General features: G+C 44.6%; 1 protein-coding gene across 2 annotated transcripts in view; it reads right to left on the reverse strand.

The window, feature by feature from the left end:
* Window positions 1-8125, reverse strand: part of TRAM1 (translocation associated membrane protein 1) — a 31615-nt gene extending 23490 nt beyond the window's left edge. Inside the window, exon 1 of one of the 2 annotated variants that reach the window (XM_069600230.1) lies at window positions 7755-8125. In XM_069600230.1, coding sequence (XP_069456331.1) covers window positions 7755-7877 — 123 coding nt within the window. In that variant the 5' untranslated portion in view covers window positions 7878-8125. The remainder of the gene's footprint in view (window positions 1-7754) is intronic. The other variant, XM_069600231.1, reaches the window with a different exon arrangement.
* Between the last annotated feature and the right edge of the window lie 19006 nt (window positions 8126-27131).

The following is a 27131-nucleotide window of genomic DNA, read 5'->3' on the forward strand; positions in this document are numbered from 1 at the left end:
GGCATTAAAACATGTATATTATTGTATGTGAAACAAATCGCCAGTCCAGGTTCGATGCATGATACAGGGTGCTCGGGGCTGGTGCACTGGGATGACCCAGAGGGATGGGATGGGGAGGGAGGTAGGAGGGGGGTTCAGGATGGGGAACACATGTACACTGTGGCAGATTCATGTCAATGTATGGCAAAACCAATACAATATTGTAAAGTAATTAGCCTCCAAAAAAAAAAAAAAAGATTGCCGGGAGAAATATCAATAATCTCAGATATGCAGATGACACCACCCTTATGGCAGAAAGCGAAGAAGAACTAAAGAGCCTCTTTGATGAAAGTGAAAGAGGAGAGTGAAAAAGTTGGCTTAAAGCTCATCATGCAGAAAACTAAGATCATGGCATCCGGTCCCATCACTTCATGGCAAACAGATGGGGAAACAGTGGCTGACTTTATTTTTTGGGCTCCCAAATCACTGCAGATGGTGATTATAGCCATGAAATTAAAAGACGCTTACTCCTTGGAAGGAAAGTTAAGACCAACCTAGATAGCATATTAAAAAGCAGAGACATTAATTTGCCAACAAAAGTCTGTCTAGTCAAGACTATGGTTTTTCCAGTAGTCATGTATGGACGTGAGAGTTGGACTATAAAAAAAGCTGAGTGCCCAAGAATTGATACTTTTGAACCGTGGTGTTGGAGAAGACTCTTAAGAGTCCCTTGGACTGCAAGCAGATCCAACCAGTCTATCCTAAAGGAGATCGGTCCTGGGTGTTCATTGGAAGGACTGATGTTGAAGCTGAAACTCCAATATTTTGGCCACCTGATGTGAACAGCTGACTCATTTGAAAAGACTCTGAAGCTGGGAAAGATTGAGGGCAGGAGAAGGGGAGAAGAAAGGATGAGCTGGTTGGATGGCATCACCGACTCAATCCACATGAGTTTGGGTAAGCTCCAGGAGTTGGTGATGGACAGGGAGGCCTGGCGTGCTGCAGTTCATGGGGACGCAGAGAGTCGGAGAAGACTGAGTGACTGAACTGACTGACTGACTAAAAGCTTGTTAAGCAGGAGGGAAGAATCAGAGATCATGTACTGATGCTTCAACAAGTAGGTGAAAAACAATACTATTAATAAAACTGGGGAATACGGGAGGAACAACAGGTTTTAGGGAAAGAGGAGTTTTCAGTAAACTTAGATTTCTTTGAGATGCGCAGGTGGAAAGACCAACAGGCAGGTGAGGCCCACTCCTGGAGCTCCGCAGGGAGGGCCAGGCTCAAGGATTTCTGGAAGTCTCTTTTTACAGAGAGTACACCGTACACAGTGGAGGCTGTGGAAATATGTAAGTCCTCTGTAGAGAGTGTACAGGATTTGATGAGAAGCAGGACAAATCAGAACCATGGAGAGGGCAGAGAAAAGCTGGTGGGGAAATAACAAGACATGATCAGAGAGAAACAGCAGAGAATGAAGAGAGCTGGATACCCCAAAAGCCAGAGGGGAAACATCTCAGGACAGTGTGGACAATAAAGCCAAAGCTTCAACAGAGATGTGTCAGGAAAAGATGACAGTGGACTGGACGATTTAAGAAGTCATCAGTGGTCACAGCTTTTGAGTGATTCCAACAGAGAGCGCGAAAGGCACATGACAGTGGTGTGGAGAGCCCAAAAGGAATGAACACAGGGGTTCCCAGTGAGAGATAACAGGCCAAGGCTTATGTTGTTTTATGATGGGAGGGGCTAAGCTGGTGTGAGGGTGGTCAGGAAAGGGGCTAGGGAGAATTTACCATGTTAGGGCATAACGGACAGAAAGATCTGGCAGGGAATGAAACACAAGGATAGCTGCTGTTGTTTAGTCATTAAGTCATGAGCGACTCTACAACCCCATGGACTGCAGCATGCCAGGCTTCCCTGTCCTTCACTATCTCCTGGAGCTTGCTCAGACTCTTGTCCATTGAGTCAGCGATCCCATCCAACCATCTCATCCTCTATTGTCCCCTTCTCTTTCCCTCAATATTTCGCAGCATCAGGGTCTTTTCCAGTGAGTGGGCTCTTCACATCAGGTGGCCAAAGTACTTCAGCTAAAGGTTAATCTTGAACTGCTTTCCTCTTACACTAAGCAGAAGGTAAAAACGATGCGACAGATAAATTCAAAAGACAAGAAACTGAGGAAATTCTCTATGGTGTGGAGTGGAAGCAATGTTATTTGTTAAGCACAGCTGGGGAATCCAATGAGTATTTTTATAGTTCCTTTAGGGAAAGGAGCTGGCCAGGGAGAAGTAAAAAGATCCCTGAGTATTACTTTTGTCTGAGGTCAGAAACCTCTGACTTGTAATATTATCTAGCAGCCCGAGACCATGACTTTCTCTGACAACCCTGAGTGAGCCACAAATGGGGAGGGAGGGAAAACGCAGGTGCCAGGCTGGAACCATGGCTGGATATGTATAGGTCAAACAGGGAGAAAGACCAAGAGGGAAAGGGAGCTAAGGGCCTGGGGAGAGTGTGAACAGTGAAGTCTGCAGGGAGAAAAGCAAAGCATCGAGAGGCCACTATACTGGAGAAAAGGAAAGGGGATCAGGCCCCACCAAAGTCTGGACTAGACGGAAAGCCAGCAGGTGAGCAGCAGAGGTGGGGAGATGTACAACATACAGGTTGTAGCTGGGCTCTGCTGTCCTGGAGTATTACAGGCCTGTGAGAGGAAGTCAGGGAAAGGCCCCTCCAGCAAGTTGCTGTGCTAGGTAGATACAGAAAGCCACTTGACTAGAAGAGGCCAGTAAGGCTTTTTTGTATTGCATTCTAGGTCATTCACACGAATACATTACAGCAGAGCGATGACATGTGTTTCCAGGGCAACACTGCTTTTCTGCAATTCTTTTAAATAAAGTTGATGACTAAATTTTATGCTTTAATATCTTGTTTAGATTTCATATACAAACACACAAACACACTTTGCATCCCTGTTTCTAGTTTAAAATATGAGGGCACCACTATCGTAGCTGAAAAAACTTCTAAGTTTTTTTAAACAAATGACAAGGGAAATTCTTCAAAGATAAATTTAATATCAAATTCCCAAAGCAACGAAAATTATATTATCCTTTCATGCTAGGCTTCCAAATAAAATTAAAATCTGGCTTCCAGCTAGCTTAGCATGTGACAGTATGTAGAATAATAAGAAAAATACAAACCACACACACTACAAAAGTTTATAGGAAATTTTTTTAAAAAAGAAGAAAAATTAAACCAATAATCATGCTCTTAGCCATTTCCAGGCCTCCTAAGTGTCATATCCCAGCCAACACTGTTTTAGTTAAACTAATATTTCAGTTAATCAATAATAAGACAAATTAATTTGGAATAAAATATGCTACAGAAATACATGGGCTGCCCAGGTGGTGCAGTGGTGAAGAACCCTCGTGTCAATGCATAAGATCCAAGAGACAAGGGTTCAGTCCTTGGGTTGGGAAGATCCACTGGAGAAGGAAATGGCAACTGGCTCCAGTATTCTTGTCTGGAAAATCCCATGAACAGAGAAGCCTGGAGCACTACAATCCATGGGGTCACGAAGAGTTGGACACACTGAGCATGCACACACAAGAAATATATAATGCATTCAAAAGTAAAAATAACCAAGTTTATGACAATTTTGAACATCTGAAGCACTGCTCTCCATTTATAAGAAAAATATGAGACTTATTCAGATATATCTTAAACAGGTTACCATGACGCTTAAATGAATTATTTAACTCAGCACTGACTACAATTATCATGAATATCATAATATTTCTTTCATGGTCACCAGCTGGGGCTTGGTAGCTTGTCATACAGAAACGTTAACTACGCTGTACTTGCTAGAGGAAGGAGTACTACTACAAGGACTGGATGCCTTAGAGATAAAGGCAGTTTCTGAATATCTAATCCCACTTCCTTACTGACATATAAAACTAAGTTCTTAAAAAAAAGAAGGAAAGAAAATGGTGGCATTAAGACAAGCCACCCTTAAAAATAAAACAAACCTCCAAGTCTGTTCCACGATACTTGGAATTGTAAAGGTCCCCCTAACCTGGCATGGCAAGAACAACTTGGACTCCTGAGTATGTGTAAAGTAACTCCCTTTCAGTAGATCTTCCTCATGGAGACTCTTAACTTCTCTTCTGCATCCTTGCTTTTGGAAAGGTTCTCAAGTATCCTTATATCTTCTAACTATTAAATTTTCCTCACTCCAATATGAAGTCATGAATTATACACCACAATTTGCAGTATGTGGACAGAAACTGACTATACTAAAAAATACATAATTTCAAAATTCACAGCAATTTCTGAGAACACAAAGTTCCTTGTAAATTAACGTCTTCCATTTCCCACAAACAAACTATTGCTTTATCAAAAATGAACGTGTGTGCTCAGTCGTGTCTGACTCTTTGCGACCCCATGGACTGTAGCTCGCTAGGCTCCTATGTCCATGTGATTTTCCAGGCAAGAATACTGGAGTGGGTTGCCATTTTCTAATCCAGGGGAATCTTCCCAAATCAGGGATTGAACCTGAGTCTCCTGTGTATTCTGCATTGGCAGGTTGGTATATACAACTCTTTAGGTGCTGTTAGAACCTTCTCTTGGAGAAGGCAATGGCACCCTACTCCAGTACTCTTGCTTGGAAAATCCCATGGACAGAGGAGCCTGGTAGGCTGCAGTCCATGGGGTCGCTGAGTTGGACACGACTGAGCGACTCCACTTTCACTTTTCACTTTCATGCATTGGAGAAGGAAATGGCAACCCACTCCAGAGTTCTTGCCTGGAGAATCCCAGGGATGGGGGAGCCTGGTGGGCTGCCATCTATGGGGTCGCACAGAGTTGGACACGATTGAAGCAACTTAGCAGCAGCAGCAGCAGAACCTTCTCTCACATAAAAAATCCGTCTTCTATTTTTTGACCTTGATAAATACCTAAGGAATAATAAACTATCATTTATGGCATGTCTCCTGTAAGCTAAACTTTCAACTATGAATTATACAAATTAATTTAATTCTCAGAGTAATCCAATGAGCCCTATCTTACAGGAAAGGAAACAAGTTCGAGAAGTTAAATGACATGCCCTAGGTTACCAAGTTAGCAAGCAGTGGAGCCCTACCTAACTCCCTTTAGCTTCAGCATTTACACTGAGTCTTCATTTTGGCTAGTAATACAGTATCTATTATTGCTTTGTCAATTTCACCATAAATCCTCTGACATTTTCTCAATATATTTACACAAAAGGCTAACAGTTCTGTTGCAAAAATATAAACTTCTCTATTATTCTAGGACAGATACCGTCATTCAATAACTACGTTAATGGTGAGATTCATCAGCAATTATTTTGAAAGCAGCAAAACGAACCAGTAAATTTTTTTCCCATGTGTAGATAACACGCTTTTAAATCCTAACACTTTAACATATGGCAAGAAAAAAGTCATGGGACATGCATGAACTTTCTTCTGTATGTTTCTTCAACGTTCTTTTTTGAACTGACTTTAAAAACTTCTATTTAGATCTTTGTTGAGTCTATTTAATTGAGAAATTTTACAGATGTAAAGGTGAAAATCCCTTCACTGTTTAAAAAAAAAAAATCATTGACGTGAGGAAGTTAACAGGTGGTGAACTTCCCTAGAAATGTGGTAAGAGAACAAAAAAAGCTTACATAAAAACAAAGTCAAAACATTTCTTAGTGTCAGCATTTCTGATTTATATTCCATTTCATTCAAAACATTTTGCAGATAATATTACTCCTAAATTATATCTTCAAAGTCAGGAATTTTTACCATGTGGAGATGGGTTATGGCAAGTCTTATAAAACTGTTCAATATGACCAAAGCAGAAGGTATATATATGTAAGTATAATATTCAGAAAGTGAGTACAAGTGTTTAGCATTACATTTTTAATATCGTACATATTCATATAGTACTTTATAAACCATAAGATGCCTTCATACCAGGCTACCTGATCCTTGCAAACAGTGGTGGTGAGAAGAGCACATGTGGTATTTTCTTATACACAGCAGAAAAACTGAGGCTTACCCTTAGGTCATTCAGGTGGTAAGTAGCACAGGCCCAGCCTAAAATAAACTATATGACATATGTTAGTTCCCATCTACCTTCCCATTTAGGAATACTCACTGCTTCCTTAACTGTGGATTAAGTAGGCAAAAATGACACTATCAAGATTAACAAAGAAAAAAAAACCCAACTATATCTAGATCCAGAAAAAGCCCATTCGACGATGAGCAGAAAGTTTGAAAATATTAAGTATTAAAATACTCAACTTCTAATAATAACATTTAAAAGAGCCACACAGGCTCTATTTTAACAATTTAGTCATCTTTTGGTCACTGGCAGTCTCATTCCACTAGTTTTTAAGACTTTTTTTTTTAAATTTAACTACTGTTTATTTAATTATTTGTGAGTTGGAAGCAGGATTTCTTGTCTTTTACTGGAATCGTTCACACTGAACTGCATATGAAACTCTTTACTGCTCTGTCTATATTTTGCTAACATTTTTATTGGAGCATAGCTGTCTAACAATGTTGTGTTACTTTCTACTGTACTGGTAAAGTGAGTCAACTATACATATACATACATCGCCCTTTTTTGGATTTCCTGCTCATTTAGGTAACCACAGAGCACTGGATAGGGTTCCCTGAGCTACCCAGTAGTCAAGAATTCTTAATGTCACTCATTAAACAAATATTTTGTAAGCACTTCCTAAATGCAGGGATATAGTCTAGGCGCTGGAAATTAAAAAAACAAAACAGAAAAAACCCTGTCCTTTCACTGAGGTTACATTCCAAGAAGGAGACAATAAATAAGTAAAATAATGAGTGTATTTGGTGGGGGCTCAGGAGCTACAGAGAAAAGTTAAAAAGGGAAAGAGGATAAGGAATGGGCGTGTGTTTTGGGGAGCGAGGGGAAGGAAGCCGTAGGATGTTACCCGTTCACCTGGCAAAGTTTATTACCCACATTCAACAGCTGTTAAGTAAGTCATCACGATACGCGCTATGTGGGAAGAGAATTTACACACTCCTGACATTTCCATCCTCTCCTACTTCAAGAAACAAAAAGAAAATTATTCGACTCCTCGGCACTGCTGCTCTGTACCCCGATTTCTGTATCAGACCTTGTTTCTTTAAGGAGAGAGCAAGCGCAGGACGGAAAAAAAAAAAAAAAAGTTCGATCACTGCTAACAATACCAGTTGGGGAGACCGAAGTTCTTAACAATTGGGTGGGTGATCCTGCGGCGATCGCTCGCCGCCCCGTGTGGCCACCGCCCTTCCAGCGGGCAGCCGGCGCCCGGCTCCGTCGGTTTGCCCCCCAAACCCCGCGCCGCCGCGGCCGCGGCCCCCGGCTCTCCCCGGCCCCCTGCGGCCTGGCCGGCCGGCCATTCCCCAGCCCGCCCACTGCCCGCAGCCAGCTAGGCGCGCAGGGGCCGCCCCCGCAGCCCGCCGGCCCCTCGCCGGCTGCCACGTAACCCTTCGCGGGAACCAGGAACTGCGCGGCCGGCGGGAGGGGGCGGCGTGCGCGGTGGCCGAGGGGGCGACGCGGCGGCCCCGGCCCCTGCGGGCGGGCGGCGGCCAGGCCCCCGGGGCTCCGCAGCCCCAGGCCAGCGCCGGGCCGGGCGGGCCCGCTCTTTGGGGGGCGAGGGGCCGGCACCTCCCCCCGGCCCCGGCCAGGGTCCCCCCGCGGTCCCGGACCGAGGGGATGAGCTGGAAGCCCGGGCCGGCGGCGGGGCGGGCGGTTGGGCTCACCTCGAACATGAGCCCCAGCAGGAAGACCATCGCCACACAGGAGACGATGTCCGCGTGATTCTGCAGGACGAATTCGTGGCTCAGGACCGGGGGGTTCTTGCTGCTCTTCTTGCGAATCGCCATGGTGAAGCCACCGCCCGTGCCTGCAGGTGCTCCGCCCCGGCTCCGCTTTCCCAGCTGCTCACCGACTCTCCGCCGCCGCCGCCTCCCTCTGGCTGCTCCTCACAGCCCCGCCGCTGCCGCTCGCTGGGGCTTCACTTCCCATCCCACAGCCAGTACGCAGCCGCCTGGGCCACCCGAAAAAAAAAAAAAAAAAAAAAAAAGCGAGCCCACGGCGGAAGCGAGCATGCGCACTGGGAGGGACGGCGCTCTCTAGTGCCGCGGCCGCTCTTGCGAGCCCACAGCGCCGCCTAGGGACTGGAGGCTGTCCGCCCGCGGCCGGGCTGGTGGAAGGAACCTGAGCGGTGCCCCGCCGGCTCCGCGCCGGGTCGGGGGTTGGGAGTCGTTTGAGGCGCGAGTTCCCTGCGCCCCTTTAACAGGCTGAGTCGGCGCCGAGGTCCGAGGGCGACCACGTGCTACGGCGTGCGCTGCTATAAGCGTTTCCTCCTGCCCTCCTGGCCACACTAGGCTTGGGTGTCAGTGCCTGCTTCCAGGTTGATTGTCTCTTCTTGAAAGCCAGTGCCACCAGCAAGATAATCTTGCTGACTACATGACTACTACAACTTAACTACATCAGGATAGGGCCATTCTTTGGTGTTCGCATTTGCCTTAAAAGTTAACTTCAGAATTATTATTAACACACTTTTTCTTGTTCTTTGTAGCCCTGAGCTAGTTTTTTAAAAAGAACAACTGTTTGATCTCACCTGTCCATTCCCATACCCCAACGATGTCTGAAGAGATCAGCTTGGGTTTACTGGCTTCTTACTTCTTAACAACACTTCTTGGTAATCAATGAGATGGTTTTTTAAAAGTTCATGGATTAAACATGTCCTCCTTTCTCATACTTCTACCCAATATAAGACTTCTGGTACACTTTCTCCCGATGGACTGTGTCACTGTCTACGCATTTGCCAAATCTGGAAATCAAGTCAATCTCTTTCAGCGTCCTTCCATATACAGCCTATTGCCACACCCAGGCCATTCAGTCCCTCTCCCCATCTATCACTGCTGCAGCCTCAGGAGGGGACTCATCTCTAGCCTGCAATATTACAACTCTGGTGAATCCCTTAATGGTTTAAGAACATGGGTTTTAAAATCAGAATTCTGATCACCTGTATGATCATGGACAAGTTACTTCATCTCCATGAAACTCAATTCCTCATTTATTTAGGTATTCAAAAATTTTATTGGTTATCTACTCTATGCTAAGCACTGAGGATAAAGAACTGAAGGAAAAATACAGTTGAACCTATTCTTACAGGCTTTCATTCTAGTATGTGAAGAGGGTCTTTACACAAGATTTAAAAAGTGAAACATATCTTAAATTGAGATGAGAGTTCTGGAGAAAAAGAAAGGGGACTAGGGAAAATGGGAAATTACATTTGCCTGATAAAGAGGTGAGGGAGCAGACCATGTGGATATCATCAATAAAAAAGAATTGTACCTATTTTGGCAATTAAATGAGATGATTCAAAGAAAGTGCTTAGTAGAGAGTTAGGTATGAATGTTAACTATTATTATTTTCCTACTTTCTGATCAAACAATTACTAGTTTCCAGTTCAGTTCAGTTCTGTCGCTCAGTCATGTCTGACTCTTTGCGACCCCATGAATCGCAGCACACCAGGCCTCCCTGTCCATCACCAACTCCCGGAGTTCACTCAAACTCACGTCCATCGAGTCGGTGATGCCATCCAGCCATCTCATCCTCTGTCGTCCCCTTCTCCTCCTGCCCCCAATCCCTCCCAGCATCAGAGACTTTTCCAATGAGTCAACTCTTCGCATGAGGTGGCCAGAGTACTGGAGTTTCAGCTTTAGCGTCATTCCTTCCAAAGAATACCCAGGGCTGATCTCCTTTAGAATGGACTGGTTGGATCTCTTTGCAGTCCAAGGGACTCTCTCAAGAGTCTTCTCCAACACCACAGTTCAAAAGCATCAATTCTTCAGTGCTCAACTTTCTTCACAGTCCAACTCTTGCATCCATACATGACCACTGGAAAAACCATAGCCTTGACTAGATGGACTTTTGTTGGAAAAGTAATGTTTCTGCTTTTCAATATGCTATCTAGGTTTTACTTACTTGCAAATCCCCTTTCAATTTCATATTAAAATGATGCTTCTAACAATTTTTCAAAAATTTTTCATGATTTCCCTTCTCCTTCATGGAAAGCTGTGTGTGCATGCTGTCACATCCCACTCTTTGCCAGACTGTAGCCCTCCAGGCTCCTCTGCCCATGGAATTTCCCAGGCAAGAATACTAGAGTAGGTTGCCATTTCCTCCTCCAGGGGATCTTCCCGACCTAGGGATTGACCTTGAGTCTCTTGTGTCTCCTGCATTGGAGAGAGGCTGAAGGGTCTAGGGAAAGCTTTTTTTTTTATGATCTATTTCTTAAAAATTAATTTTCTGAAGTGTAGTTGATTTACAATGTCATTTAATTTCTGCTGTATGGCAAAGTGATTCAGTTACACATATATTCTTTTTCATATTCTTTTCCATTATGGTTTACCTCAGGATACATTTCCCTGTACTATACAGTAGGACCTCGCTACTTATCCATTCTATATGTAATAGTTTATATCTGCTAATCCCAAACTCCCACTTCATTCCTGAATATGAGCTGTTGTATGTTTGCACACAGCGAGAATGACCCATTAGAGACGTTTCTTCTGTAGGAGATTCCTACAGATCTGTAAGAGGTGATGGTGTTTAGTGTACAAGCAGAGGACCCATGGTAACAGGGATGGTGTTTCCATAGTAACCAGAGGAGAGCAGAGTCTGTGGATAGGTTAAGAATGGCCAGATGAAGTTGTCTTCTAGTTGCTTCTATTGTCTCAGTAAACTATGACATGAAATCATCAGGAGTGGGTATAGCATACCCACTGAAGAGGAAATGGGGTAAAATTGTGGGAGGGCAAATGGATTAGAGGAATGTAATCAGACAGCAGTGCCTCCTTGAGACTTGGGGACCTTGGGGACCTATATTTAAAGTGAGACTCTGGACTTCATGGTGATCCAATGGTTAAGAATCTGCCTGCCAATGCAGGGGACAACGGTTCCATCCCTGGTCTAGGAAGATCCCACATGCCGCGGAGCAACTAAGCCCACAACTACTGAGCCTGTGCTCTGGAGTTGGTGCTCCACATCAAGAGAAGCCACTGAGAAGCCAGAGCATAGCAACTAGAGGGTAGTCCCGCCGTTCTCCAACTAGAAAAGCCCGCACTCAGCAACAAAGACCCAGCACAGCCAAAAAATAGAGTAATAAAAAAATCTTTTTAAAAAGTGAGGCTAGTAAGCAGAGTCCCACAATTGTTTCCAGTCCTCTCACCTTGCTTGGAGGAGGAAATGGCCACCCACTCCAGTATTCTTGCCTGAAGAATCCCATAGACAGAGGAGCCTGGCAGGCTACAGTCCATGGGGTTGCAAGAGTTGGACACGACTTGGTGCACTGTCTCTCACCTTGCTTGGATATAGCTCTGGAGAAGGCAAGGAGCTGGGGGTTGCCAGGCCAGGATGATGGAGGGGCAGGGGGAAAGGAATTGCAGATGAGACCTGGGCTGCGAGGAGGTAGCTGTGCTCCTTCCACCCTCCACCCTCCACCCTCCACTCCATCCTTTTTTGCTGTGAAAGGCAAACCTCTCCAGGCCGCCTCACTGAGACTCCCTGGTGCTCTGACTTCTAGTTGACTTCAGCCAGTGGAAGGCTCTGGCCCCAAACCAGAAGGGAGTTGGGGGTTTATTCTCCCTTGGTTCCCTCTTTGTCTTGAGGTGGTTCTCGCTGGGAACATGTTCTCCTGAGGCCACAGCCCCTGTCAGCCTTTCCCTCACATTCCAGCTCTCGTTGGGCTCAGAACCTCCTCTCCACTGCCTCTTTAGGTTGTTCCTAGTGCCCAGGAGCCACCCTGTCTCCGGTTCGTTCCCTCAGTCAGCCTGCTCCTCTGTCCAAAGGCCTTTCATGACACTCCCTCCATCTTGGCCTCTCCTGAGTGAGCCATCTACGCCTTACTGGTTCCATATTCCCAGATCCAGTGCTGGGCTCTCAGACTTGGGGTTGCCCGTGGGGTGGAGGATGATTGGAGCAGGGCTAGTTGGCCGAGCAGGACATGGTCACAGAGTGGGGTGCAGGGGATGATGAATCCAGAGGGCCTGTGGTCATTGGCAATGAGACAGGAAAGGCATGATGAAGGACATGGGTGGCCGAAGGGGATGGAGGGGCGCACGTTGGAAGCGATGAGTGAGGCAGTGGGAGGGGAGGATGCCCTCCACACACTTCATGAATGTTCTGTCACCAAGAGGGAGTTGAGGAGCAGAACAGAAGGGAGCCAGTGAAGGAGCCAGGTGCTGACATCTAGCACGAATGAAGAGGATGAAGAAGAGTTGGGAGCTCGGTGAGTGGGTAATGGCGGTGGGGTGGAGGACAGTGGGTGGTGTAGTTGGAGGGTATGGGCTTCCAGAGAATTGGGGTTTTGAGCAGATGAGAGAGGGAGCTGTCTGTGAGCAGTAGCGAGGGCCGTGGGAACACCCACTCCTCCCCTCTCTTCTGTGGCGGGCAAGGCGTGGGAGGGAGAGCAGGTTTGTTTCCAGTTAAGCAGCACCAGGTTTCCATGCAAGAGGGTAAAGAAAATATGCAAAAGGGCCGGGGAGTTGTAAAGGATCTGGCACAGCTGGGGTGCTAGGGGGCGCAGTGGAAGGGTGAGGAGTGGGGAGGTCAGCGTAAGTCAGATAAGGGGAGGAAAAGCTGGTGGTAGGGGAGGATGTGCTGGTGGTGGTTGATGCTGGAGACTTGCCTCCAAGGGGACTCAGGTGGAGAGCATCCTGCTGCATGGGTGATTACCCAGGTGGCCATGTAGGGGAGAATGGGGAATCAGTTCTAATTTTAGCTTTCTTTTTAGGGTGGGCTGCTTCAGAAGCTTACTGGGGGGAAGGGGGACTGCCATGAAATCCTCTGAAGGTGGGTCATGGTGGTGGGGAAAGTGGTCTTAAGAGGCCCTTAGGGCTCCAGAGACCTCTCTTAAGCAGCCTGATTGCTCAGGCGTGTCCACCTCTGGCAGCCATCATGGTTCCAGCATGGTGCTGGCTCCTGTGTGTACAGGCGTTATGTTCCGGGTAAGTGATGTACAGGTGTTATGTTCTGGGTAAGTGATGTTTTGGCAAGTGTCACCTGGACCCCAGGATATTTTTAATAATTTTAAAAAGAACAAAGAGAAAATTGTTTGAAACTGAGTCTGTCGAGGAAAAACTGTGGCATGGGGGTGCTGTAATTATGAGAAATAGAGAAGAAAAGGAAAGACGATCTTTGCCCTCCAAAGAGTTATTTCTAGTTGGTTGTACAAGGCATATATTAAAAAGGGGAAAAACAGTTCTGAGATGATGTGAAAGTAAGTACAACAAGTGTGTCTAATAAAAGGAAGAACTAAAATGTAACTGTTGGGTTTTACTATCTCCTAGAGGACAGAAGGATCGAAAAATGAGAAACTAATATTTGTTGCATGACGACTATGCTCCAGGTTACATCATTTAGTTTTCATAGAAACCCTGTGAAATAGTTGTTAAAATTTTTAAATGGGGAAACTGAGGCTCAGAGAGGTTAAGTAATTTGCCCAAAGTCCCAGTGCTGGCAACCTGTTTGTCTGACAGATCCATTCTTACTTCAATATAAACCGTCCTCCAGGAGTTTTACTTACCAAGATTACCTTGAACTTTCAGAAAGTGATGATTCTCAACCTACTCCACTGAAGAAACTGGCTCTGATGGAAACAGAGAGCTCAAAAAAAAAAAAAAGCAGGTCATATCATTTATCTGTTTACATGCTATTGTCAAATCATTTACAGTAAGTTTTAAGAATATAAAATTGCACTCATACTGTGAGGAAGAAATTGTATTTTTATGAGGAAGCAAAATCACTGCTTTAATAGTTGGAAATGATATAATTTTCTTGAGTATAAATGTTACTGCTATTGAAACTATAGACCAAATTTATAATATGGTGTTGTTACTCTTAGAAAAGATTGGCAGGGAGCGCTGACTGGTAATGAAAAGACTTTGACCCACTCATACCCCTCTTGGGTCCTGCTAAGGGCAGGGCTGTGACCTTCTGACATCTAGAAGCTTAAGGAACCCTAGATGGAGCATCTATCCCTTAAACTATAACTTACTTCACATTGTTTCACTTAATTTAGCACACCAAGGGCCCAAGTTAATGCTTCTCTGATAGACTAGAGATCAGTTTCATAAAGTGGTGAACAGAGAGTGCAGAAGTAGAAACAGGAAGCGCAAATGGTTTCAAGAAGTTTAGCTTTGAAGAGGAGGAGAGAGCGGGGTAGGTCACTAAAGAGGGGGTTAAGGTAGGTTTTGTGTTTGCTTGTGAAGGATGTGACAGTTGAGCATGTTTAGATAATCAGAGAAGGGAAAAGAGGAAGAGGCTGAAGACATTGGGGACATGGGGAGAGGTGGGAAGATTGATAGGCTGAGGTCTTGAAGGTCTGGGTCCTCCAGAACATAGGTAGAGGGTTAACTTTCTATAGGAGGGGACATCTCTTTTCACACTGAAATGGAGGGAGGAGAGGTCAGTAGACACAAGGCAGTCATGGAGCTGAGTGGAGGTTCTCCTCACGGTGCCGAGACCAGGGCGGGCAGTGCCAGGAAGACTGTAAGCCACAGTCCTATTTTGAAGGAATGAGTAGGGAATAACAGCCATAGTGTGGAAGTAAAGATGGCGGTAGGAGCAAGGTGGCCCTGGAGGGGTTGGGACGGGAGACTGTCAGCCCCACTAACAGGGCTTGGTGATTTGAGGGGAGGGTTAGGACACAGTTTTAGCAACCCATCAAAGGAATGTTTGGTGCAGTGGTGGAGGATGTAGCAGGTTTTCTTTATAATTAAGTAGATTATCTTATTATAACTCTCCTAGTTACAAGGGACTGAAAAGAAAGAGTCAAAAGATTCAACAGATTCAAAAGAAGTTTCGGGAACTGGGACATGTTGTGGATTTTAGGAACTAGAACCAGACACCTAGAACCAGACACTTGACCTTATCAAGACCCTCTCTCCATGAATCTTTTTTTCTGTCTTTTGTTTCAGGTTGGCTTTGTTTTTCCCTATTGTCAATGGACTTTATTTACATGTCAGAGAACATGGTCCCTTACAAGTTTTATCAGAACAATCCCAAGAAAAGATCTAGACTAGTGTGGCTTGGTTGTATGGTCATTTCTAGGACATGTGCTTTTCCCATGGGTTCAGTTCAGTTCAGTTCAGTTCAGTTGCTCAGTCCTGTCCGACTCCTTGCGACCCCATGAACCACAGCACACCAGGCCTCCCTGTCCATCACCAACTCCCGGAGTCCACCCAAACCCATGTCCATTGAGTCGGTGATGCCATCCAACCATCTCATCTTCTGTCATCCCCTTTTCCTCCTGCCCCCAATCCCTCCCAGCATCAGCGTCTTTTTCAATGAGTCAACTCTTCACATGAGGTGGCCAAAGTACTGGAGTTTCAGCTTCAGCATCAGTCCTTCCAAAGAAATCCTTGGGCTGATCTCCTTCAGAATGGACTGGTTGGATCTCCTTGCAGTCCAAGGGACTCTCAAGAGTCTTCTCCAACACCACAGTTCAAAAGCAACAATTCTTCTGCGCTCAGCTTTCTTCACAGTCCAACTTTCACATCCATACATGACCACTGGCAAAACCATAGCCTTGACTAGATGGACCTTTGTTGGCAAAGTAATGTCTCTGCTTTTGAATATGCTATCTAGGTTGGTCATAACTTTCCTTCCAAGGAGTAAGTGTCTTTTAATTTCATGGCTGCAGTCACCATCTGCAGTGATTTTGGAGCCCCCAAAATAAAGTCTGACACTGTTTCCACTGTTTGTGTCTATTATTAGAAGGTGTAGAGGAAGGGTGTTGGACAAATAACATGAACCAACACAGGTGATCCAGAGAACAATGTTCTAAAGGTAGAGGAACAGCAGCAGCTGTTGGATCAAGGGAGAAAAATCCAACAGCATATGAACATGAGTGAATGAGAATAATAGATGGATGGAATAGAATAAATGACTTGTGTTTGAGGCAATAGCCAAGGATTCTGGAGATGGGCACACGGTGGATTTCTGAAATAAACTCAGCAGACAGAGATAGAGGAGGGGTCTTTGAATTTGTTTCACCAGCAAGAGGGTCTCAGGGGCTTCTCACTTGATAGAAGAATCCCATGAGACCTGAGAGACATGGGTTCAATCCCTGTGTCGGGAAGATCCCCTGGAGGAAGGAAATGGCAACCCATTCCATATTCTTGCTTGAAGAATTGCATGGACAGAGGAACCTGGCAGGCTACAATACAGTCCATGGGGCTGGAAAGAGTCAGACTGGACTAAGCGTGCAGACATACTACTGTACTATGCAAGAGGGTTTTAGTTCTCGTGAACAGACAGGAAAATAGTGGTTGGTAAGTGGTTCCTGGAAGATTGGTACATGAGGTCACCGCAGAATACTGGGGGGATGTTTCATGAAGTAACTGGAGACTTACTTGCCAGGTAACTCCTCTGACAGGAAGGCCACTCAGTCATTCATGTTCACCTGAGGAGCACAAAATAATGAGTGCATTGTTCTGTGCCAAAAGCTTTGCTCAACTGTTTCTAAAATTAGAAGGTCTTATGCCTCAGGGAATTCATGACTGGTGGAGCTGACATGATGTCTTGTAGCCATCAGAAAAATGGTGTATGGCTGGGTGCCCAGTAGAGCCAAGGCCTTGGGGTGGTGGCCAAAGATGCTTTGGAGCCATTTCCCTGTTTGCATCAGCCCTTGTGCTCAAAGGCAAAGCTTCCAGCGCAAGTGAAAACAATTAACATGTGTATAATTCTTTGCAGTCCCCCAAGCACTGCTGATATACATTATTAATTTTAATCTTCATATCAACCAGGAACATAATGTTTTCCCTATTTCAAATAAGGAAGCTTCTGCTCAGTAAAATAACATAAGGCTTCACAACTACTACATTTTAATTCCCAAGATGAAGAATGTGCATTTTATCTTGTAAAGTTATGGTAAGATTTTACTAAAGAGTAAATATGGTGCTTTGTGGAGCTTAATTGGTATGAGTCCAAGTGAAATCATTAGGGAATATATGAGTGTGTTCTGTTAACAAAATAAATAGCAACTAACAGTGCCAAGCACTGTGCTAAACACAATGAATATTTAATACTCACAACTCCTTGTTGCGTTGTTAGGTACCACTGTCAATCTTTATAGATGAGGAACTGATTGGACAAATGATATTCCTAAACCACTACAACCACCACCGCTACCACGATGAACGGAAACAGGAATAGGCCACGTTCAGGGAAATCGATCAGCAGCAGTTTAAGTTAGGAAATGAGCACTAGGCCAGGGAAGTAAAGAGAGGGATACATCCCTGAGTCCATGTAAGAGAGATGACAGCCTGTACTCATACCTGTGAAGCAAGCCCCTTTCATCTCCTAAGCGGTTTATCACTCTGGGGCATCTCTCACAGCCACCACCATTTTATTTGGTCTTCAGATGGTAGCTACATCCTCAAATGATAATGTAAATATTCCCTTGCTCAGTGGTGTAGTGAGTGAGTGAAGTCGCTCAGTCGTGTCCGACTCTTTGCGACCCTGTGGACTATAGCCCACCAGGCTCCTCAGTCCATGGGATTCTCCAGGCAAGAATACTGGAGTGGGTTGCCATTTCCTTCTCCAGGGGATTAAAAGAAATACGAGCAACCAGGGACAAATTCGGCTGAGGACGTGAGAGAGTGGTGATGCTATTTAACCCAAATCGTGATTTGGGAAGGGGAGGTGATCAGGATTATGATATTGTGGAGTAAGCAGAAGAGTTCAGTTTTAGACAGATGGAATTTCTTCACACTGAAGTCTGGACTTGGTCAGACAGCTGCCCGAACAGTTCCTGCCGATAGCAAAAGATTCAAGCTCTCGCATATATGGTGATGGTTAACACAACTAAATGGATTAGCTCTTTGAAGTGGTGAAGAAAAGAAAGAGGAACAACAAATTGAGTCTTGGGAGTGCCTGTAGCGAAGAGGCCGAAGCGGGGCAATCAGGATCTTAATTATATATCAGCATTTAATAACTGGTTTTCAGAGTACTTTACTAACAGTAATTTCCCTGAAGTCTCCATACACTCTGGATGATGAAACTTTTAAGAACTCACAACATTCTCTTAGTCTTTAATCTTAACAAGTGATTTATTTTAGGCTTAAATGGTATTGCAGGGAATGTGCTAGTCCAAAGAATAGAATTATTATAAAATATTTCCTCTGAAGTTGAAATTCATTAAAAAATACTAAATGAGACAATTAATAAAACAGGGGAAGAAAAGGACAATGATTATATTAAAAAACTGAATTCCAAGAAAAACTGCTTTAAAACTAGCTTCCAAGAAGGCAAAGTGTGAACGTGGTGAATTAAGTAAGATATTTGTCCCATGCAGAGTGTATGAAGCATGGTTATTTATTTATATCCTATGGATCCTCCCAAATCTGGAGACTCTGGTGGGTCTGGGAAGCTATATATATTTTCAAAGTTCCCTCTCATTTAGTCTCACTTTCTTGCAACCAGTGAATTTGCTTAGTCGTGTCCGACTCTGTGATCCCATGGAGCCTACCAGGCTCCTCCATCCATAGAATTTTCCAGGCAAGAGTACTGGAGTGGATTTCCATTTCCTTCTCCAGGGGATCTTCCCGATCCAGGGATTGAACCCAGGTCTCCTGCATTGCAGGCAGATGCTTTACTGTCTGAGCTACCAGGGAAGCCCAAAGTTCTCTAGGTGATTCTAATAATCAGTCAAATTTGACAAGTCTTAGACTAATAAAGAGCTTCCCTGGTGGCTCAGATGGTAAAGAATCCGCCAGCTACGCAGGAGACCTGGGTTCTGTCCCTGGGTCAGGAAGATCTCCCAGAGAAGGGAATGGCTACCCACTCCAGTATTCTTGCCTGGAGAATTCCATGGACAGAGGAGCCTGGCGGGCTATGGTCCACGGGTCCCAAAAAGTTGGACACAACTGAGCCACTAAGCACACATACAGACTAATAAAGGAAATAGACCAGTTCATATGAGAAAAACCTTTTCTCTAGCTCTAAAATCTGAAAGAGATTTCATTCTGTGAACACTGAAGAACACCGAATAATAAAATACACAATGTCCTCCATAGTATAAAAAAAAAAAGGCAGAGATTTTATATGTGTGGATCTTACACTGACTTTGAGAAATAAAACCCCAAGACATAAAACTAAATTCTGTTCATGTGAGTAAAGAACCATATGGGTCAATGGGAAAAATTATATTCCTTGGTCCTTTTCAGGAATTCTGGTTAGGGACCAGAAATTTGCTTATTTGTAAAAACTTGTTGTTGTTCAGTCCCTAAGTTGTATCTAACTCTTTGCGACCCCATGGACTGCAGCACACCAGGCTTCCCTGTGCTTCACTATCTCTTGGAGTCGAGTTGATGATGCCATCCAACCATCTCATCCTCTGTTGCCCCTTTCTCCTCCTGTAGTACTCCAGTTGATAGTGATGAAAGTGGTTCAAAACCATATTTTTGCACTAACAGAATGGATGGTTAAAAATGTTCCTTAAAGTTTTGGGTTTACATATGCCATTTGTGATTGACACATTCACCATTTTTGAAAACTGAAGCAGGAGAAAGCAGCAGGATTAATCTACTTCCACAAAGTGGGCTGGGAATAATTCTGTGGTATAAAACCAGAGAGCTTCTTTCAGTGAAAAATTTTCTTCAACCCTTGGGAAAATTGTAAAAGCATGGGCTGCATCATATGCCATTAGAATAGATGTCAGTCTCACTGAAAGGAAGAAATGGATAATAGGATTGACATTCTATTATCACAGGTGATGATTTAGCAGTCTCGACCTCCCATTTCCTCCCTTCCATTATCCTATAAGGCAATTTTAATCAGTGTTTACATTACTGCCTATGTAAAATTGAAGAGTCAGATAGTGTTTCATACTTATTTCCTTCCTAGCATCACTTTTGTTTTCTGGAATCAATAACTGTCTCATTTCCACCTCACCCCACCCCCAGTATAGTTTTCTAATAACTGATTGTCGCTTCAGTTGCTCAACTAGACCTGTTATCTGATCACCAGCAGTTCTTTTTCCCCCAAAGCCCCCACCATCCCAGGTAACATTTCATTTCCCATACCACCCGCCCCCTCATCTCTCTCTGAAGCCTCATCTCCTCTTGCTCAATCTACAGGCTCTGGGGACACTTTTGTCTTAGAACTCACTTTTTTGGTGTGTGGGGCCACAGCACTGCTTGTGGGATCTTCGTTCCTAGACCAGGCACTGAACCCAGAGCTCTTGGCAGTGAGAGCACAGAGTCCTCACCGCTGGATCTCCAGGGAATTCCTTTAGAACTCACTTTTGACGTTTTTCTGTGTGGGATTTGCTATTTCAACCGTGGGCTTTCCTTTCCCTTGTTTTTCTGAAGTGCATTATCCAGCAATTCCCCAAAGAGAGGTGTGTGGCAGACATTCTTCTTGAGTCCTTACCTGCGCACACAGTTGATGGTTGGTTAAAAACTTCTAGGACAAAAAATTTCTCCCTCAGGTATTTGAAGGCATCATGTCCTAAAACCCACTGTTACGCTGAAGAAGCCTGTGCCATTTAGATTTATGCTCCCTTCTAAGTGAGTCTAACTCCCTAATCCTACCGACACACCCACAGCCTGAAGATTTGAAGGGCTTCCCCTTGTTTTCATTCCTATATCCAGACCCTCAACTACCCATAAGTTCTCTCGGAAGGTACCACTGTTACTGTTTTTTAAAATTTGGGGGTCTTTTCCAAAAGACACTGTCTGCGTACACAAGTAAATGCACGTATATAGGCCCCTCCTTCACTCTCCACTTCAATTTTATTCTTAAATTTTTTTGGAGTATAGTTGCTTTACCACGTTGTGTTAGTTTCTGCCGTACAGCAAAGTGCATCACCACAGGTATACATATATCCCCTCTTTTTTGAATATCCTTCTCATTTAGGTTACCACAGAGCATTGAGTCAAGTTGCCTGTGCTACCGAGTAGGTTCTCATTAGTTATCTATTTTAAACACAGTATCAGTAGTATATATATGTCAATCCCAATTTCCCAATCCCTTCCTCCACTCCTTTCCCCCTTGGTAGCCATACCTTTGTTCTCTACAACTGTGTCTTTACTTCTGTTTGCAAATAAGATCAAGTATACTATTTTCCTAGACTCCACATACATGCAATACAGTGAACAAATACAATATTTGTTTTTCTGACTTACTTCACTCTGTGACAATCTTTAGGTTTATCCATGAGTATGTTACTGGCATTGCATTCTCTGCTTTAATTTCCAGATGTTTCAAAAGGCCCAGCATCAGTGTGGCTAGGACCAAGACTTTCATAATCAATATTTCAAATACTGAACTTTTTTCCTCCTAACAAACCCAAGTATTTTAAGCTCCCTGCAAAATGGGAAGACAGATGAATTTTCCTGTACCAATAACCCTGGAAACTGGTAGCGAGATGTAGGGGGATGCACTGTGCTGGTGAGTGAGAAAGACTGGCAAGGGAGCGGGTGCAGAAGTCCAGCACTGGTAGAGTTAAGAGAAACCTGCACTTAAATCTTTTCTCATCTTCTCCAGGATTCTAGCCTCTCTGCTACTAGTCAGCTTTACTTTTTAATTTTTATATTGGGGTATAGTTCAATGTTGTGTTAGTTTCCAATGTACAGCAACGTGATTCAGTCATATATATACCCTTTTTCAAATGAGTTTCTCATATAGGTTATTAAGTTTACTTTTTCTTGAAGTGACAACCTGGATGTATGAAAATACTCACAAATAACTTACAAATACTCAAAAGATCCCTCAGAAGCAGTCAGGAAAGATTTGGGTTTCAGAGAATTGGCCCAGTCATTCCATCAGCTACTGCAGAGCTATAATTTATTTATTATCTATTGATATTTTATACACACTGGACAGAAGGAAATGCTGTTCAGGAAGGAATTGATACTGGTCAAGAATCCTTCTCTGACCCTTTTCTCCATCTGAGGACAGCCCTCGTCCTCTCTGGCCACAGGGGTGGCATGTGACCAGAGCCAGGCCAAATACAGAACTTCATGCTTCCTTGACCATAGGGACTGGCCTAACAAATGGGTAATGAGCCAGTGTAAGTCGCTGAGTCCTTCCCCTAGGAGTTTCCAAACTGAAGCTGGAAGAACCAGCTTTCCCGGCTGGTGAAGAGCTCACAGCTGCCCATAATCATGTCTGCACCATGTGAAGAAGCCAGTCTGTCGTGGAGGCTTGGACTCAAAACAAGAAAAGACCAGAGAGGTGTCGGGGGTTGAGATGATAGGATCCAGTTCTTCACTCCTGTTCACAAGCCTGACTTCACCTTCATCCATCTCAGGTTGGTTACACTTGCCAAGCAACTTTCTTTTTTGCTCACACTAGTTTCGTCACCTGCAACAGAATATCTCTAATCTATTTAGCCCCAGCTCTATATACCTAAGTGCTTACCAGGAATCTCCCTCTGGATGTCCCTTGGTACTTCAGACTCACACCTACAGTACAACGCATCATTCCACCCATCCTCTCTCTACCTACTCCATTTCCTGTATTCTATCTTCCTGGTTATCAACTCAGCCACTGGCCAGCTGCCCAGGCCAGAAACCTGCAGCCCCACTGGGTTTCTTCCTTTCCACCTAGTCCCCATCCCTCAGGGCCTAACGGGTCTCTAAGTTCTTTTCCTATTCACAAATATTTCTCCTATCTGTTCCTCTGTCTCCTACTACATCTGAGACTCCTTTGGCCTATTTTCTCCTTTCCCTGTGGTGTTGAAAAGGCCATCTCAGAATGCTTACTCTGTATATTGTCTCTGACGAATGGGGTATGCTTCTAATAAAACTTCCTGGGACCTTTCTAGTCCCAGATGTTTGGTCTAGAGAATTTTACCCTAAGGTCTGGTCGATAACATGTAAGGATGGCAGGAGAGCATTCAAGAAGAGATATAGAAGATTAATTACACCAGTCATGTCCTCTTCTATGAGGTGATCTGAATCTGAGACACCTAGAGGGTTACTCAGTGGTTTCAAACAAAAGCTGAACATTTACAGAGAAAGGACAGAGGTGATGAGAAGAAGAATGTAGAGACTCTTGAGAAACTAGGAAATGGGTAAGCAGACGCTATGAGTAATCCACAACCTATGGGTGTACTGAATAGAGGGTAAAGTAATTGACTGGAGTGATAGAAACAAGAAGAGCGAAATTACCATCATGGTTGGGGGCAAACTCTCTGGTGAGGAAGCAACAAAATAATACTAGTCCTATTCCACCACCTGCTTGTCAATTGCTAAGCTGTGTATACTCCAGCCTGTGTGGCTGGAGGACAGCACACTGGTTCCTATGAGTTTCTGTGTTCCCATGAGATGCTTTTTATCCTTATGACCTCAACCCACAAACACTATACAGTGTAGTATAGTCATATAAATAAGTTAATTCCCCAACCACATGATGTTTTGCCCTGTTAATGTGCCTACATTATTTCCTCCAACTAGAACAATCTTCTCATGTCCCAAAGTGTTAGTTGCTCAGTCGTGTCTGACTCTATGGAACCCCATGGACTGTAGCTCACCAGGCTCCTCTGTCCATGGGATTTTCCAGGCAAGAATACTGGAGTGGGTTGCCATTTCCTTCTCCATGGGATCTTCCTGACCCAGGGATTGAACCTGGGTCTCCTGCATTGCAGGCAGACTCTACCATCTGAGCCACCATGGAAGCCCTCTCATGTACAAAATACCCCTAAATTCGTCACCTGGCTGCACTGCTGCTTACTTTTCAAGACTGGGCTTAGGCTCCTCTAAGCAGTTTCCCATATCCCATCCAGGTTACACACTCTTCCTTTACTCCAGACTTACTGCTACTGCTATATTGTAACCGTGTGTCTCCACAAGCAGATGAGCTTCTGATGAGAGTGGGATGCTGTTCTATCTCTTTGTATCCCTAGTGCTGGCCCAAGATCCACACAAAGCAGATACTTAGTGGATGGTATTGTTTTTGTTAGAGGTACGTATATACAATGGAATATTACTTGGCCATAAAAAGGAACAAAATTGGGCCATTTGTAAAGATGTGAATGGACCTAGAGGCTGTCACAGAGTGAATTAGGTCAGAGAGAGAAAAACAAATGGTGTATATTAATGCATATATGTAGAATCTAGAAAAATGGTACAGATGCACCTATCTGCAGGGCAGGAACAGAGATGCAGATATAATGGATGAGTAGACACAGGGGTGTAAGGAGAGGGTGGGGTAAATTGGGAGGGTGGCACTGACACACATACACAACCATGTGCAAAACAGCTACTGGAAACTGCTATAGAGCACAGGGAGCTCAGCTCTGTAGGAAAAAGTATAAAAGATAAAAAGAGACAAAAGAGGCAGGGATAGAGATCCATCCCGGGAAGGGAGTCTTAAAAAGAGAAGTTTACAAACACGGGGAAACACTCTCACTGGCGAGCCTTGGCACCTCAGAGGGCAACATAACCGGGAGGAAAAATATATAAATAATCAAAACCCACAGATTATGTGCCCAATGGTAACTCCTAGTGCAGAAGCAGCACAGACGCCCGCATCTGCCACTAGCAAGTAGGGGCTAGGCAGGGAGGCGTGGGCTGCCTTGGTTAGGATAAGGACTGGGCCTGAATGCCCCAAAGGCAATCTGAGGGAACTAACTTGAGATAGCAAACCAGACTGTGGGATAGCTATCCTTCGAAAAGCCCTAACCGCCAGGCCCACTCACAGAACAAAGGACTGAGCAGAGCTTGTCAGCTGTGGACCGGCCCGTCCCCCGCCAGAGACAGGCAGCTGAGGGCAGCCAGAGCCGGAAGGGGGCAATTGCGGCTCCAGAGAGGCATCATCTACCAAACTGCAAGGAGGCTTTGTTGCTAAGACTTGTTTGGATTCTGGATGGTCAACATCCGCCAGGAGGACTGCAGCCAGAGATCAGCTCCCCAGAGGAGACACACGGCACACCTCAGAAGGTGCGCCAGTTGTATACCCAGAAAACCGAGTGGCAGGGACGGGGGAGGCGATGAGTCACAGCCTTCAATTGGGGGTGACCACGCTCACCAAGCATCTGGTCACCTGAGCTGCTTGGACCTGGGAAGGGCACCAAACGCAGGCCCAACCGAGTCTGCGCCTTTGTAGAGTACCTGAGTACCTGAACCTGAGCGGCTGAGACCTGGGAAGTGCATACAACCCAGGGCCGGCCTGAGACAGTTCCCGGCAGAGCAACCTAGAGCCTAAGCAGTGTAGACAGGGAGTGGGGGCAAACCCAGTGTGGCTGAGATGCTGTGAGCACACGCCAGTGTTATTTGTTTGCAGCGTCCCTCCCTCCACACAGCATGACTGAACAAGTGAGCCTAGAAAAGTGACCACCACCACCCCCTTGTGTCACGGCAGAAATTAAGACACTGAAGAGACCAGCAAACAGAAGCTAAAACAAACAGACGGAACTGCCTTGGAAGTGACAGGTGCAATAGATTAAAACCCTGTCGTTAGCACCGACTACATAGGAAGGGGCCTACAGACCTTGAGAAGTATAAGCCAGATCAAGGAACTATTTGAAAATGAACTGACCCCACTGTCCGCAACAGCACCAAAGTCCTAGATATATTTTTACTATTATCATTTTTTAAATTAAAAAATTAAAAAAAATGTTAAATCCTCTATTACTCCTTTAATTTTCATTTTTATAACCTATTACTTTGCAAAAAAAGGACCCTATTTTTTAAAGCAAACTTCATATATATATATTTTATACTTTTTGTGACTTTGTTTTTTTCTTTAATATTGTATATTTGAGAATCCAACCTCTACTCTAGATTTTTAATCTTTGCTTTTTGGTATTTGTTATCAATTTTGTACCTATAAGAAACCAATCTTCAGTACCCATTTTTACTTGGGAGAGAGATTACTGGCTTGATTGCTCTCTCCCCCTTTGGACTCTCCTTTTTATCCACCAGGTCGCCCCTATCTCCTCCCTCCCCCTTCTCTTCTCTACCCAACTCTGTGAATCTCTTTGTGTGTTCCGGATAGTGGAGAACACTTAGGGAACTGATTACTGGCTGGATCTGTCTCTCTCCTTTTGATTCCTCCCTCTATCCTCCTGGCCACTTCTGTCTTCTTCCTCCCTCTTCTCTCTTCTCTGTATAACTCTGTGAACATCTCTAAGCAGTCCAGACTGTGGAGAGCACCTAGGGAAGTGATTACTGCCTAGCTTGCTCTCTCCCCATTTGATTCCCCCTCTTCTCCTCCTAGTCACCTTTATCTCCCTCCTCCCCCTTCTCTTCTCCATGTAACTCTGTGAACCTCTCTGGGTGTTCCTCACTTTGGAGAAACTTTTCATCTTTAACCTAGATGTTTTATCATTGGTGCTGTATAGATAGAGAAGTCTTGAGGCTACTGTAAGAATAAGACTGAAAACCAGAGGCAGGAGGCTTAAATACAAATCCCAAGAACACCAGAGAACTCCTGACTCCAGGGAACATTAATCGATAGGAGCTCATCAAACACCTCCATACCTGCACTGAAACCAAGCACCACCCAAGGGCCGACAAGTTCCAGAGCAAGACTTACCACGCAAATTCTCCAGCAACACAGGAACACAACCCTGAGCTTCAATATACACGTTGCCCAAAGTCACACCAAACCCACTGACATTTCGTAACTCATTACTGGACACTTCACTGAACTCGAGAGAGAAGAAATCCAGCTCCACCCACCAGAACATCAACACAAGCTTCCCTAACCAGGAAACCTTGACAAGCCATCCATCCAACCCCACGCACAGCAAGGAAACTCTACAATAAAGAGAACTCCACAAACTGCCAGAATACAGAAAGGCCACCCCAAATACAGGACTGTAAACAAGATGAAAAGGCAGAGAAATACCCAGCAGGTAAAGGAACAGGATAAATGCCCATCAAACCAAACAAAAGAGGAAGAGATAGGGAATCTACCTGATAAAGGAAGCTCAGCTCTGTGCTGACCTAGAGGGGTGGGGTGGGAGGTTCAAGGGGGAGGGAATATATGTATAGTTATAGCTGATCCACTTGTATAGCAGAAACTAACACACTATTGTAAAGCAATTATACTCCAATTAAACAAAAAAATTCCAAGAGGATAAAAAGAAAGAAGGGAAAAAAAAAAACCAC

Source organism: Ovis canadensis, chromosome 9 (assembly GCF_042477335.2).
Source record: "Ovis canadensis isolate MfBH-ARS-UI-01 breed Bighorn chromosome 9, ARS-UI_OviCan_v2, whole genome shotgun sequence".
NCBI lineage: Eukaryota > Metazoa > Chordata > Mammalia > Artiodactyla > Bovidae > Ovis > Ovis canadensis.